The sequence below is a fragment of the Achroia grisella genome, unplaced genomic scaffold, assembly GCF_030625045.1.
Source record: "Achroia grisella isolate CSIRO2021 unplaced genomic scaffold, CSIRO_AGI_Agris_v1 utg1419, whole genome shotgun sequence".
Taxonomy (NCBI): Eukaryota; Metazoa; Arthropoda; class Insecta; order Lepidoptera; family Pyralidae; genus Achroia; species Achroia grisella.
Window position 1 is genome coordinate 988,287 of NW_026712630.1, and position 15,902 is coordinate 1,004,188.

Genomic DNA, 15,902 nt, shown 5'->3' on the forward strand with positions numbered 1-15,902 from the left:
CAATCTGACAAGGTCCATTGCTAGTAATGGGGTCATTAGTCCACATTACTCACAATCCTCTTCTCCCCAAGAAATTGTATAAATTTTCTAGCTGTCCCGGCAAACGTTGTTTTGCCTTAAAATAAAAAAAAAATAGGGGTGGACTACCCCTAACATTTAGAGGGATGAAAAATAGATGTTGGCCGATTCTCACACCTACTCAATACGCTCACAAAATTTCATGAGAATCGGTCAAGCCGTTTCGGAGGAGTATGGGAACGAAAACTGTGACACGAGAATTTTATATATAAGATCATCTAATGATTCAGTTAAGAATGACTTCTATATATTTTTTTAATAATATTATATAGTACAATGCAACAAAGAGGTTTATACACTTATACATAACTTTTTTCAAATTAATTTATTTAATTCAGACTACTTAATACGTACAGCCTGTTTTTTTATCCCGGAGTTTGTATCGGTCTTCATCCTTTCCTTCATCCTTGCCCCGCCAGCGTAAACCGTTAACGCAGGCCAGTACACCATTTCATTATCATATAGGTACAAAAAAATATATAATTTCTTTACAAAAGAACAAAATATTCGTGTTATTTAAGAACAAAAGGATAGTACAGTTTCTTTCATGAATTTTAGTACCAATTCACGACTTTGTTAATTAATTCTTTAATATAATAACAGATGGCGCTGTACGCATGTTTATTGAATTATTATCGTTTATTGACACTAGATGGCGTGTAAATGTACACGTGATTGAAATCACGTGCGCAGATACTGTCTTAATATTAAAGTTATTCGATCTGTTTGTATTTTTATATACATAGTATATATTTATATATTGTTTATTTCTTAATCCCCTCCGATCGATCATCCGGGGACCAAAATTACGGCGGCCTGAACCGAGGTTCGAACCCCTAGCGGTGGTCTCAGACTAAAGTCGTATCCGTCAGGCGGGAGTTGTCCTTCAGCCGCTCCATAAGTCCTTCCTTTGGTTTCGAGTGCCATCTGCACTCGCCCCTATCGTCCGGTGAAGCTGTAAAGGCCAGCTGCGGCCAACAGCATTAGAGTAGTTAAAAAAAATCTTAAAGGCTCAGTAAGCTATCCAAATGTGACGGTAGATGGTGGATTTATACGATTCATGCAAATATGTGTTAGATAGATAGATAAATGCTTTATTCAACAATTACAAACATAGCACATATGACATTTTATAAATAGAAATAAAGTTTACAAATTAAAAAATGCAGTAATATAAATATTACAAATTAAAAAATGGAGGTTGCTTCATGTGTCGCAATGATGAAGAGGCAACCAGCTCAACATGAAGCTACAGATAAGTCTGCAGCGCTATACGTGAATTTATAATTATATTACACTTCGAGATCACAATCCAAAATGTACCTCTTTTGTTTACTTTATTTCATAGAGAGTTTTGATAGTATTTATTATTATTATTTTCCAAATAATCAGAAAGTCTAAATTATTTGATGGCACGTCAATGACCCCATTAAACATTTTTTGGAAAAAATGGCACGTTGATGCATATAGGTTCGCGTACCTCAGATAAAGGACCTCCTATTTTAAAGTTAGTTGTTAGAGGTTGTTTATTCTTCTTGATAGTTAAAAATTCGTTACAAACAGGTTGTTCCCAATGTAAATACAGTGGACCTCCGGTAGTCCGACAATCATTATGCAGGGCAGTGTCGGACTATCGAATTTGTCGGATTATAGAGTACTGCCTAAGACCCCTTATAGTCCGAATTTTTTTACAAAAGAGTACCTTGTAATCCGACAAATTATAGATCCAATGATGATTCTTTATATTATATACATATACAGTGGACCCCGGTTATCCGACAAACGTTTTGCAGGGCAGTGTCGGACCATCGTATTTGTCGGATTATAGAGTGCTGCTTAAGGGTCCTCTGCTTATAGTCCGGAATTTTTTACAAAAGAGTATCTTGTAATCCGACAAATTACAGATCCAGTGATAAGATTCTATGTTATATATGTATGCATGTATATGCATTCTGAAGTATATTGTCAAAGTAATATTCAATAACAAATAATAGACAATGTCGGATTACAAGGGGGGCCGGATTAGACAGGGGCCGGATTACCGCGGGTCCACTGTATATATATACTGACTCTTATGGACAATACAAGGGCATTAAGAAAAATTTGTTAAATCAAACAAGGTTATAACCTTGTTTGATTTAACAAATTTTTCTTAAACGTATCGTTATATATAACGATACGTTATATAATATTATGTTATCTGTGGTTATATTAATGTTTTTTTTTATTAAGCATTTTACGGCCTTGGAAATTTCCTTTCAGCCAAACAATCCACTTAGGGTTGCCAACTTTTTCTGACAATAAAAAAACGTATGGTATTAACTTAAATTCAACGCGTAAGACGTCGCGGGTACAGATAATTAGTTAGTTATATAAAAAAAACTTACCACCCAAGTGCTCCAAACCCATTAATATAACAAACAACATAACCATCATTGTAGTAAACAAGATACCGGCTACGCTCATTTTGATAAAGTTTTGCTTTTTAAACAATGCAATTTTAAGGCACCACCGCGTATTGAAACTTGGTAATTATTCGATGAATACAATATAAATGACAAATAATAGAATGATAAGTAATATTTTTTTTTATTAATCATAGATAATATTTTGTGATAAGAGAATCGCATTCTTGGAATTAAGGATACAGACGTACATACGCATAACAAACAAACCTTGAATGAACAAAAAAAATAACATAACGACTACGAGAAGAAATGCGACCAATCTGAGAGCATACCGTTTTCCTTTTGTTTTAATTCGGTTTATAAACGACGTAGTTTTTAAAAATAAAAAAGAAAGGAAAGTGTCTTATATAACACTAGCTCTTGCCCGCGGTTTCGCTCGCGTTAAGATGTATTATTATTAATTAGGTATAGTTTTTGCAGCTTTACTTTTGTTCAGCGTGTGTAAAAAATTAGGGCCTACAAAACTTGTTTGTACACAATATTCTTAACTAATCTATTGTCAACATTTAGAACTAAAATTTATTTTGTTTTCTCAATTTATTCGTTCCATTAGGTGTTGATAGGTTCAAACTAATACATTTACATCCTGCATAATCCCTTATTTTGTCCCCATGGGGGTTGAATTCATCAAAATCCTATTTAAGTGAACGTCTTCATCATAATAGCTTAAATTTTTAATTTCAGTTCAATCAGTCGAAAACCTAAGATTTATACAAACTTTCATCCCCTATTTTATACCCTTAGGGGTGGAATTTATTTTTCCCCCTTTCTTAGGGGATGCTTACGTCATAGTAGCTTTATGTATGCAAAGTCTCAGCCCGATCGGTTTAAAATTGACAAAGTTTTATACAAACTTTCATCCCCTATTTTATCCCCTTGGGGGTAGAATTAATCAAAATCCTTTCTTAGCGGATGCCTACGTCATAACATCTACCTACATGCCAAATTTCAGCCTGATCCGTCCAGTGATTTGGGCTGAGCGTTGATAGATCACTATGTCAGTCAGTCACCTTTGAGTTATATATATTACTAGCTGTCCCGGCAAACGTTGTTTTGCCATATAAATTAATAAAGCTATAAAAAAATAGGGGTTGATGATAGAAAGGTGAAAATTTAGGATTGTATGTATTTTTGTATGTTGTATCATAAAAAAATAACTACTAAAAATTTTGAGTAAAAAAAAATTAGGGGTGGACTACCCCTAACATTTAGGGGGATGAAAAATAGATGTTGCCCGATTCTCAGACCTACTCAATACGCTCACAAAATTTCATGAGAATCGGTCAAGCCGTTTCGGAGGAGTATGGGAACGAAAACTGTGACACGAGAATTTTATATATAAGATATATTGATAATGGCGCTTCTAATGAAACCCAGATTTTAAGAATAGAATAGAATAGAAATAAACTTATAATTGAAGCACTTTTGAATAGTCATCACATTTGTTTAATCTACCACTCATTCGGAAAGCTGTCTCATCACAAGAAGAACGAGCAAGAAACCTGCGTGTTGCTCTTTTAAATAATTTTATTCTTACTTTACATATTGTAATTGAAGTGTGTGAATAGAAACTATCAATTAGCACTAATTCAATTAAATACTCAAATAGATAAAATATTAAATATCCGACAAACTGATTAAACAATTAATAAGAGGAAATCAGTCATAGTGATTAGAGCAGACCAGTCCCTACAAATAGCACTCAATGCAATTATTTGCGAATGCGACTAGTCAGTGCATCTTCTTGCTATTAAAGAATATCAGGCGTTTTAGGTCTGAACCGAAAGAAAATACGTTTGTTTATCGTTTTAGAATTAACAACTATAAAAAATACATCCGAATTAGGAACCTCCTTTTTATGATATACTAGCTGTACACGCGACTTCGTCCGCGGGGAATTTAACTTTATTTTTCTAAAATATAAGTAGCCTAAGTTACTCCTTATTACATCAGCTACCTGTCCAAAAAAAGTCCCGTCAAAATCTGTCCAGCCATTTCAGAGACAAGCCGGAACAAACAGACAGATAGACAAAAATGGTAAAAAGTGTTATTTTGATGTATGTACCGTATTTATAGTCATATGCATATAGTAAAAAACGGTTATTTCAATATTACAAACAGACACTACAATTTTATTTATATGTATAGATGACACTATAAGGTCATTTGTTTTTTTAAAAAAGTCAGTCATTATTGAAGTGATAAATAAAAAAAAGTTTGTTTTTTTATTCATCATCTGTTTCTTCCTTATCCTATATATTTGTTGTCGTCGTAATATGTTATATATGTCGTAATATATTCATCTCTGTTCGCAGTCATCTCGTTATTTACTCCCTTTCTTACCATATCATCTCTCACACACAGTCCATCCATCTCTTTTTCGGCCTTCCCCTGCCCTTTGTTGTTTTATTATTTTATAATATACTAACTACTCGCCCCGGCTTCGCATGGGATAAAGCCGAGGCAATGATGATGATGATAATGACTCGTTTAAAATTATTAACATAATCACCCATCATATCCGTAAAAAGTTTATGAGTAACAGTTAACATAATTCCCATGGTAGTTTCCCATTTACCTCATTGTCTGTGGTCGGCTAATTTCCTCAACCGTATGCCCTAATCGTCATACCCAACTCACACACTCAAACACACATAAACAGACAAACACATTTAATTTATTTAAACTAACACGTGTATTTTAATATTCTTATTGATTCTGACGATCCCACAATTCAAATTCAAATTCAAAATATCTTTATTCATGTAGGTCTATTACAGACTCTTATGATATGTCAAATCTACCGTCAGTTCGGAATGATATCGAGATGAGAAGAACTGACGAAGATGAGAAGAAACTCAGCTCGTATTTTTTTTCAATAAATGTTGTACAAATAAATTATGATAAATACAGTTATTAAAATTCAAATTTGGGAGAATAGTGTGACCACCAGCATATGCTATCGCAAAGAACAAAAAATTTAATCAGTGTTCACAACCTGAACAGACCAGTCCCCACAAGCAGCACCCGTTCACGAGTATGACGTATGAGCCAGCCATCATTGTACTCAACCATATTTGAGGGAGCACATCGACCCGGCCCACCACGCCGCCACAAGTTTGAACTTTATAGCGAGCATGACTGTTTCAGGTTACTCCACTACGTCAATTATATTATTTACAGCATAGGCTGCACCGATCACAGTTTTCACCCATTACAATATTAAATTTACAATATGTCATTTATGGCAGTGGCAGCAATGGCAGTTAACTTCCCTACGTTACCACTCGTTCGGTCCCTACCACACTATCATAATTTCATGACACACACACGACACCGTCCTCGCCGGCGAAGACGACGACCTCAACCACACCATACCGCGCAGACAATCGGGCGTTCCCACTCGGCCATCTGATCTATCCCCCGTTCAATTCAAATGAGGAATCTAAATTAGGACGGCCTGAGCTGAGAAAATACAAAAAGATGTCAAAGGTTTTTTTAAGTTTAGTTACGCAATACATTTTGCCTGAACGCACCCTGTTTGACAGGTATCAGCAGTTTGTATGGGAACATAAAATTGTTGTTTTTACTATTTTACTGTTTTTTTTTTCCCTAGAGTTCTACGAATATTTTAAGATAAAATTACCCAAACCGGTTCAGCCGATCTCGAGTTTTAGCGAGACTAAAGAACATCAATTCATTTTTATATATGTATGTAGTTGTAATTAATTTAGATGATAAGTCAATACATAGTATAAAACAATGTCGCTGTCTGTCCGTCCCAATGTATTCTTAAATCTTTAAAACTATGCAACGTATTTTGAAGCGGTTTTTTTAATAGATAGAGTGATTCAAGAGGAAGGTTCACTCATGGTTGCCTGGTAGATAACGCCGCTTGGTGTTAAGTCCGCCATATGTACACATTGTTTTTGTGTATTAAAGTTAAATAAATAAAAAAATAAATAAATAGCTAAGGAAACTTACCGCATAATGCTAAAACAGCGATACTCAGTAATATTGCCGTAGTTGTAATCCAAAATACATCAATTACAGTTAAATACATTTCACACAATCACACTACATACATATATAATATATATTTTAACAATAAATCCACTTTTTAATTTATATTTTGCAAATCTTTCTTGTTGCCACATATACACTATATTTGCTATTGAAAAACATCATATTATATTATAATGAATGATAAAATCGCAATGATGATAATGTGCATGATAACACTAGGTATTAATTTCTACAAAGGTATCTGTTATTTATATAATTAAAAAATGCGAGTTGTTGTCTGTACGTCATTGATACAATGCAATCCCTACCCCTCTTGAAGTTATAACGTTATCTAACAATGAAAACAAAAATATTATTAACATGAAGCAGGTACTAGTTAAGTGTGACTATGGGATCTAGGGTTACGACTAATAAGTACTAGTTAAGTTTAACTGGTCTCTTCGGGTTACAGCTACTGATTATATTACTTGTTTTTGACAATAATGCAATAGTAGCAGGCGCGCCACTGGTGAAACAATATTAAGAACCAAAGGGACCAGGACAACCGAGATTAGAGTTCTCTGGCGCAGATGTACAAGGAGACCCGACCCCAGATAAACTTGGAACATGAGTTGGACAGAGAGAGAGAGAGAGAACAATAGCATATGATAAACTGGGAAAATGGGTTGAGACTTGAGAATGAAAGAGACAGAGAGAGAAATTTGGACATAGAGTGAGAGAGCAAATACCGTATGCCGGTCATTATATTTTCCCTTATTGAATATACACATTTTGTAATCATATACAGATTCATTTGAAAAGAATAAGAGCTCAGTTTCTTGTTAGTTCTTCTTAGCTAGTAAGAACTCCGGTAGATTTGATCTATCATAAGAGTCTAATAGACTTAAATGAATAAAGATATGTTGATTTGATCTAAGAGATCTTATCTGACCTTTAAATTCAAATGTCCCGGAACTAATTAGATAGATAGATAGATTAGATATAGTATAATTCTTGAATTTGAGACCCGTAGAAGCGAAGTTAACTATAAATAACAAAATAACGTTGTAGTAATTCAGTGGAGTAACTACCGGGTAGCATAGCGGTCAAAATACTATAAAACCCAGAACCGAGGAAGCTATGGACCCAAAAAGGGTCTGATCCAAAGGAGCCCCTAGCCCGAGCACCCTAATCCGAGAGACCATGTAAAGATAATAGATATTTTTTCATAATATGTACCATGTGCAATAGGCTACAGCAGTGATGCCAAATTGATAGAAATTTAGATGGATTTGGTGCCAATTTAGAAAATTTGGATGGAACAAACGTATAGGGAAAAATTGAAGTTGTTGATTTGTGAGTGGGAAGAAAGGGAGCACCACACGTAACTATAGACTGTAATAACAAGAATACAACTTGGACAGATTGCGCAACTTCATTCCTCTCGACACCAAAATTGTACTTACACAATCCTAGCTCCCAATCCTTGATTACGCTGACTCCTGCTATATATTTGCTGCATTTCCCAGTTTCGTATTCAACTCAAGTACCTCCAAATCCGTCTTTGTGGCAATTTACATATCCAGTCTTTATAGCATTCTTTTTAACCCTGTCCCAGATTACCTTAAAAATTGATTCCTATTTCTCAATGACCCTCATTATCCTCAGTTGTCATTCTTTGCGTAACGTAAACTATCTCTCTATTTCTTTTTATTCAAAATCTTTTTCTGTCCAACCGTTAGGAAACAGCTTCCCACTTCTATTGATCTTCTCAATCTCTTGCTAGCTTTAATGTATCAGTAAAATGTAATCCTTTCCCTTCAGTTCTACTTTTTCTATATTCTTTTCTTATAGTCACTTTCTTTCCTTTAACTTTCAATGGAAATGTGTATTATTAAGTTTATGTATGTCTGTGTAGGTATGTACAATAATGTACTTATGTATACATGTATATATATGTTAGTTGTGTTGTTATGTGCACCACCTAATCTTTTCTATCTAAAGGTTGTCTGTGAAAGATTGATTAGCGATAGGACCACTTTTCGTACTTATGATTGTATGTATATATATATGTTTATATTAATTAATATCTTTCTATATCTGGTGCAATATAGTGCATAAATAAAAGAACAACTTTTCCGGTAAAAAGTGATACAATAAGCCTAAATTAGGTAAAATTAGGGAAAATTTACAAAATATGAATTCTGGGGAGTAATTTGACCAAATTTTGGGAGAAATAATAATAATAATCTCAGGACAATTCACACAGCGCCATCTAGCCCCAAGTTAAGCTAGCTGAAGCTTGTGTTACTAGATAACTGATACAAATACATAGATATTTTTTTTTCGTATATACATACATATTACATATATAAAACACCGAAACCGATACAAACAATCATACTCATGAATATAAATGTTTGTGCGTGCGAGGAATCGATCTCGACCATCGGACGTAAAGCGGTGTGCTACCGCTAGACCACCGAAATCGTCAAAGACAGACAGAGAAGAGAAGAGAAAACCAATCACCTGGCTACATCGACTACCAAAGCACTTACCGAAACATTTGACGGCAATTCCATAAATAATCCAAATGATTAAGATGTTAACGGTCATAAAAATAAGAGCTCCAGTGACGTTACTCATAGTTCACACAAGAAATGCACAGACTAAATTAGAAACCACGTCACAGAAATCCATACACCAACTGGTGCTCGTATAAAAAGCTACGTAGACTTATCAATAAATATTGATAAGGGCGCAATTAGACACCGAACTGATACTGACGGCCAATGATATAACGTTGCCTGAATTTAATCCACCAAATCAGGATCGTGATAAGTTGATACCGTTAGCACGTAATACGTTAGTTTATCTTGGTCTAGCGGTTTTTTTTTATAACACAAGGGACAAACGAGCGTGCGGCTCACCTGATGGTAAGTGATTACCGCCGCCCATGAGCACCCGCAACACCAGGAGAATTACAAGTACGTTGTCGGCCTTTTAAAAAGGAATAAGCTCTTTTCTTGAAGGTTTCAATATCGTATCGGAAATACCATTGCTGGAAGGTGATTCCACAATGTGATTGTGCGAGGCAAAAAGTTTCTAGAAAACCGCACTGTGGAAGACCTCCATTCATCCAGATGATCAGGATGGTATTTCAGTTTCTGGCGGGTGGTACGGTGGTGAAACTCAGCAGCTGGTATTAATCCGAACAATTCCTCAGAACACTCCCCGTGATATATGCGGTACAGAGATACAATATCTCGACAAAGACAATATCTCGCCGCAAAGCCAATGGGTCGAGTCTGTCACATAGACGTTGATTACCAATGATTCTGGCTGCTCGGTTCTGAATGCGGTCAAATGGAAGTAATTGGTATAGTGGTGCTCCCGCCCAGAGATGAGAACAGTATTCCATATGCGGCCGGATCTGCGCCTTGTATAATTGCAAGCGATGGGCCGCCGTGAAATACCGTCTCACTCTACTGAGCACACCAAGCTTTTATGAGGCTATTTTAGCCTTGTCTTCCAAATGACCGCAAAACTGAACGTCACTGGATATATCAACGCCAAGAACCTTAAAGGTTTAGCACCTTGCCTTTCCCATGTTTAGTAGAGTTGAATACAAATGACCTGAAAATCACTTAATCAGTTTAATTTTATATCTAGGTAATAAGCAGAGCTTGTGTTATGCGGTACTAGACCAAATCAAACTGATATAAATACTTAGATATTTTTTTGTAAATACATACATAATATACAGATTGCCGTCGTCATTACCGTGAATATAGAGACAATTGGAATTTATATTATTATATGATCTTGATTCCTATGCATTACCTGTCCATACCACGATAGACGATTACTCTTCAACCTCTCCGACACCGGCGCCACTTTCATACTTCCTCTAATGTATTCATTCCTTATCTTGTCCATTCTTGTCACACCACACATCCACCTCAACATTCGCGTTTCAGTTGCATGCAGTCGTCTTTCATCCGTCGCCTTTACGGACCAGCACTCAGATCCATACAATAACATATAGACTATAATTTAAAAAGATATAACTTGCGAAATAGTACGACAAATGTCATGTAAGTGTGACGCAGACGAAGTTGCACAGGTCAGCTAGTCTATATACATATAAATAAAATTAGAGTGTCTGTTTGTAATATTGAAATAACAGTTTCTTACTACGTGTTACTGGAGCGGGAACACAACTACTATTTTAATAAAAACTAAATACTAGTAAAAATGTGTATTCTTCCCAAAAGGGCTCACAGCGAGGGAAAGTAACAAAACAATATGTTAGTCAAAAGTGACATATAAAAAATTTATATAAAAAATATAAAGTTAATAAAAAGAATGGTAGACAAGCGGCCAGTAACACTACATGCATATGAATATAAACACGGTACATACACCAAAATAACATTTTTCCAATTTTTCTCTGTCTGTCTGTTTGTTCCGGCTAATCTCTTAAATGGCTGGACCGATTTTGACGGGACTTTTTTAGCAGGTAGCTGATGTAATAAGGAGTAACTTAGGCTACTTTTATTTTAGAAAAATAAAGTTAAATTCCACGCGGACGAAGTCGCGTGTACAGCTAGTTATTAAATTAAATTGCCCCGCCTCGAACCCGGCTCAATGATTCTCATACCGCTGACAGCATATCCGAGCTAAATTGCTCGAGAAGTCCTTTGTGCTAGATTCGATCAGGAACAGGGACCAATTTTTCAATTTAAGTAAAGAGTTATACAGAAAATCAGCTGTTATAGTATGCAGGTCGTGACTATAAATCTAGACACGCGGTAGCGTGTCAAGCCGAGTTTCAAGTAAGAGAACTGGCGAGCAGCGCCGTGTGTGTATTTACACGAACCATTTGGAGCCACTTTTGACCCCCTCATAACTCAAAAACTCTTTCACATAAACCTGTCAAATTTGGTTCATATATTGAGACTTAATATGTGCGAGATAAATATGTGTTCCAAATTTCATAGATATATCTCAAACGGTTATTTAAATATTAACGTCCAAATATCGTCATTTTTATCACTGATCAACTATATCAAAATTATAACCCACTTCCAGATGACCTAGGAAGTTCAAATTTGGCATGCAGATAGGTAATTAGGTGAATATCCTTAGGCTACAGTATATTATCCTAAGTTATAAGAAGAAATGATATTTTATATTGTTATAAATATATTTCAGGACAGACCATTGAACTTGGCACCCATTTAGATCTCATCTCTTTTGTCGTAGAAGTCAACAATCAAGGCATATATCATAATATTAAACTCGGCTATCATTTCACATTTATGTTTTTGATGGGATATCATTATTAACTAGATTAAATTTGAATAATTCACCCAAATTTGAATTTAAAAATGTATCTGTATTATTTTAAACATATACAACATTTCTTTGAAAAGATTACGAGCTGAGTTTCTTGTCAGTTCTCATCTCGAAATCATTCCGAACTCATAACACAAGCTCTGCTTACAGTGGGTCTAGATGGCGATGTGTTAATTGTCCAGAGTTATTTATTTATTTTTTTACTTATTTATTATTAATCTAATATATAAAATTCTCGCGTCACAGTTTATTCAGTAGAGCTAGAAATAGGGTTATAACAATTTTTATACTTCTAAGTGCGAAGGTTGGCTCACCCCAAAATTTTTTTTTCAGTTTTTCGATAAAAAGTATTTTTATTTTTTTATTATGTGCCATTAAAAAATACATACAACCCTAAATTTTCACAAGTTCAAGGTATTTTATTGTTTGTTATTAGCTGCATAGAGAGATCACTCGTTCAGTGTTGCCAACCGTATCGTGATATTTATTTGGGCGTAGACAACCACCAATCCCTATTTTTTAATGGCAACATTTATATATTTAAAAATAACGTTTACCGGGACAGCTAGTGAAAGTATAAAGTAGTGAGTTTTTTTCGGACTACTCTAATGCTGGCCGTAGCTGTCCTTTACAGCTTCACCGGACGATAGGGCGCGAGTGCAGATGGCACTCCAAACCAAAGGAAGGACTTATGGAGCGGAAATCTGACCACTTGCTTTCTATACCTTTATATTATCCTGGTACTTTCACTGGAGTGTTGCAGTTTAAAGACTTTGCAAAGTGTCGTCTATATGTGACAATGCTTTTTTCGGACTACTCATGCTGTTGGCCGCAGCTGGCCCAGCTTCACCGGACGATAGGGGGCAGTGCAGATGGTCCAAACCAAAGGAAGGACTTTTGAATTGACGGATATGACTTTAGTCTGAGGGCACCACTAGGGGTTCGTTCGATAGGGATCGATCAGGAGGAGGGGGGGGGGGGGTGAAATAGGTTGAAAGAAGGTTGTCATAAACATTTATATATAGAAACTCAACTTAGTTACTTATAAACCTAAACAGGTAATATCGTTCGGATATGATACCAGTTAAATCGATATTGAATGAGATAATGAGATAATCTTTGTTATCATCCGTCATACTCGTGAACGAGTGCTGCTTGTAGGGACTGGTCTGCTCTAATCACTACGACTGATTTAATCTTATTGTATATTTATATTTGACCCTAATAAATTTGTGCTGGTTGGTAGTTTGTATTCACACGTTTCGACTTGTAAATGTAAACTTACAAGGATTATTTAAAAGAGCAACACACAAGTTTCTTGCTCGTTCTTCTTGTGATGAGACAGCTTTTTGAACTATGGCTACCTTTTACCACCAGTTAATTTGTTTGTCATTGCAATCAATTAAAAATATATTTATTAAAATCATCATTTTAAAAACGGATATTTTTTATGGATTCTTGAAAAGTTTGATTATTCATTTAATGAATTTCTTAATGAGTCATAACGTTAGTCATTTAGAAACTAGATGTATCAATGATTGTGATGAATTTCAGAATGATATCAATATTATTATTTACAACAGTAACACTGACTTTTTATTGTATTTCGTAATAATAATAATAATATCTCAGGACAATTCACACAGCGCCATCTAGTCCCAAGCTAAGCAGAGCTTGTATTATAGGAAATAGACAACTGATATAAATACATGGATCCATTTTTTTGTAAATAAAAACATATTATACATAGAATACAAACATTCATACTCATGAATTCAAATGTTTGTGCCATGCGAGGAATCGAACCCGCGACCATCGGAAGTAAAGCGGTGTGTCAGACCGCTAGACCACCGAGGTCGTCAAGTATATCCTTCGGTATGTTACGGATTGAATGAACGAGATGCAATAATCCAATGAATAGAAACGCAATATTGAATGAATATATGAATGAATTTTTAAATTGTAGAGGATGTGACTGAGTAGCAATCAACCAATTTGTGACTGGCCTAGATTCATGTAGGTGCATGTAACTTTATGAATTACTAGCTGTACCCGCGACTTCGTCCGCATAAAATAGTGACCAAATAATCAATTAATAATCTAACACAATAATAACCAAATAAAAAAATCATCTTTGTAGCTTCAAATATTACGAATATCCATATATAATGCTATCCAAGTCAATCAACAGCCTAAAAAATAAGTTAATAATTTTTAAAATGACAATTCATCCATACAACCTTGCTTCTCCCCTTTCAACCCCTTACAACCCTTTTTCGCATTAAAAAGTAGCCTATGTCCTTTCTCAGGGTCTAGACTATCTGTGTACCAAATGTCATTTAAATCGATTCAGTAGTTTTGCCGTGAAAGCGAGACAGACAGACAGACACAGAGTTACTTTCGCTTTTATAATATTAGTAAGGAGCGTATTGAGTAGGTCTGAGAATCGGCCAACATTTATATTATTTTTCATCCCCCTAAATGTTAGGGGTAGTCCACCCCTAATTTATTTTTTTATTTTAAGGCAAAACAACGTTTTCCGGGTCAGATAGTATAATTATTAATGTCAAGTAAGTGTGATGCAGACGAAGTTACTATTAAATAAGTAAATGTGGAAATATGGTTGTGGAATGAACTTCCTGCCGAGGTTTCCTCACGAGACTACAGCATGGGGTTCTTCAAGAAGGGTATATTAAGGTTTCTTAAAGGTCAGCACGGTAAAACGTTTCTATACTCGAAGAATTCGGCATTACACAGCGTCTATCAGCAACACAATCACGCAATATTACCTTCTTCGGTCACGTTTCACGAAAAAACGACGCATCCATAGAGCGACCTTTCATACAGGGTAGAGTTGATGGTACTAGACCCTGTGGACGATCACCCATGCGATGGACCGACCAAATCAAAGCAGCAATAGATCACTCCACGAGTGTACCAGAATGGCAAACAGTAGAGACAAATGACGAGCTGTTGTGCGGCAGTTCTGACAAGAATGAAGCGAATAAGAAGAAGAAGGGTCAGCAACGCGCACGTGACCCCTGGTGTATCAGGCGTCCATAGGCTACGGTAACCATTCACCATCAGATCGGCCGTATGCCTGTTTCCTACCATAGTAGTATAAAAAAAAACAAAATAAATAATGAAGACTTATCGCATCGACGTTTTAAATGATTAGGCACTTTTTAGGCTAAAGATGATTTATATAAAAATAAATATATATAACTTACGTCTTATAACACACGTTCCGAAGCAAAACCACATCCAAAATAAATATAAACACATAACAATGAACGCAGCTACCATAACAGTGCCAACAACATCCATTTTTGATGTCACATTAACAAAACACATCGTATCCACACATGTAAATTATCTTTTGAATGTATATCTTATCATATACTTTTTATAATCTGTAGACTGGAAATTCAATTCTTATATCGCTATATTGTTTTTATATACACACGACTATATTATTCATTAATCTGTATCATTTAATGATACATTTATATTCAGAATTGTTTGACGGGTGTGTAAATTCATTTTAACAACAACAATTTTGTCTCACTCTTTCAAATTAACAAAATGGTTGGTTAGAAAAGAACAAATTCAAAAAATCATTAATCGTTTGATGGTATAATGAATTAGAGGTTTCGTAATTAGGTCGTGATAACACAAAAAAGTTATTAATTAACAAATTACTAATTATATATAAATGTATAAAATAAATTTTCCATTAAAACGCTTTTATATTTATATAATTAAATTGAATAATTCATAACACTTCGGCACAACAATGTTGTTTTAAATTTTGAATTTCGAAACGTGTTCAGTCTGTTCTGAAACTCGCTAATGAAACGTTTTCCTTTCTTAAATATAATAGAACAACAGAAACTACATGTTCATGCACGCTCTAAATGCCAACTGACTTGAAGTCAACGTAAGTCGCTGACTGATCAGTAATACGAAGGTTTACCTAATGACACCCCG

The 15,902-nt window shown here is 35.1% G+C and overlaps 1 protein-coding gene across 1 annotated transcript in view; it reads right to left on the minus strand.

The window, feature by feature from the left end:
- LOC131855431 (uncharacterized) overlaps positions 1–15,561 on the minus strand; it is a 32,994-nt gene extending 17,433 nt beyond the window's left edge. The window contains exon 1 of the mRNA XM_059206706.1: positions 15,143–15,561. Within this exon, the coding sequence (XP_059062689.1) occupies positions 15,143–15,266 (124 nt within the window). The 5' untranslated portion in view covers positions 15,267–15,561. The remainder of the gene's footprint in view (positions 1–15,142) is intronic.
- Positions 15,562–15,902: the final 341 nt, after the last annotated feature.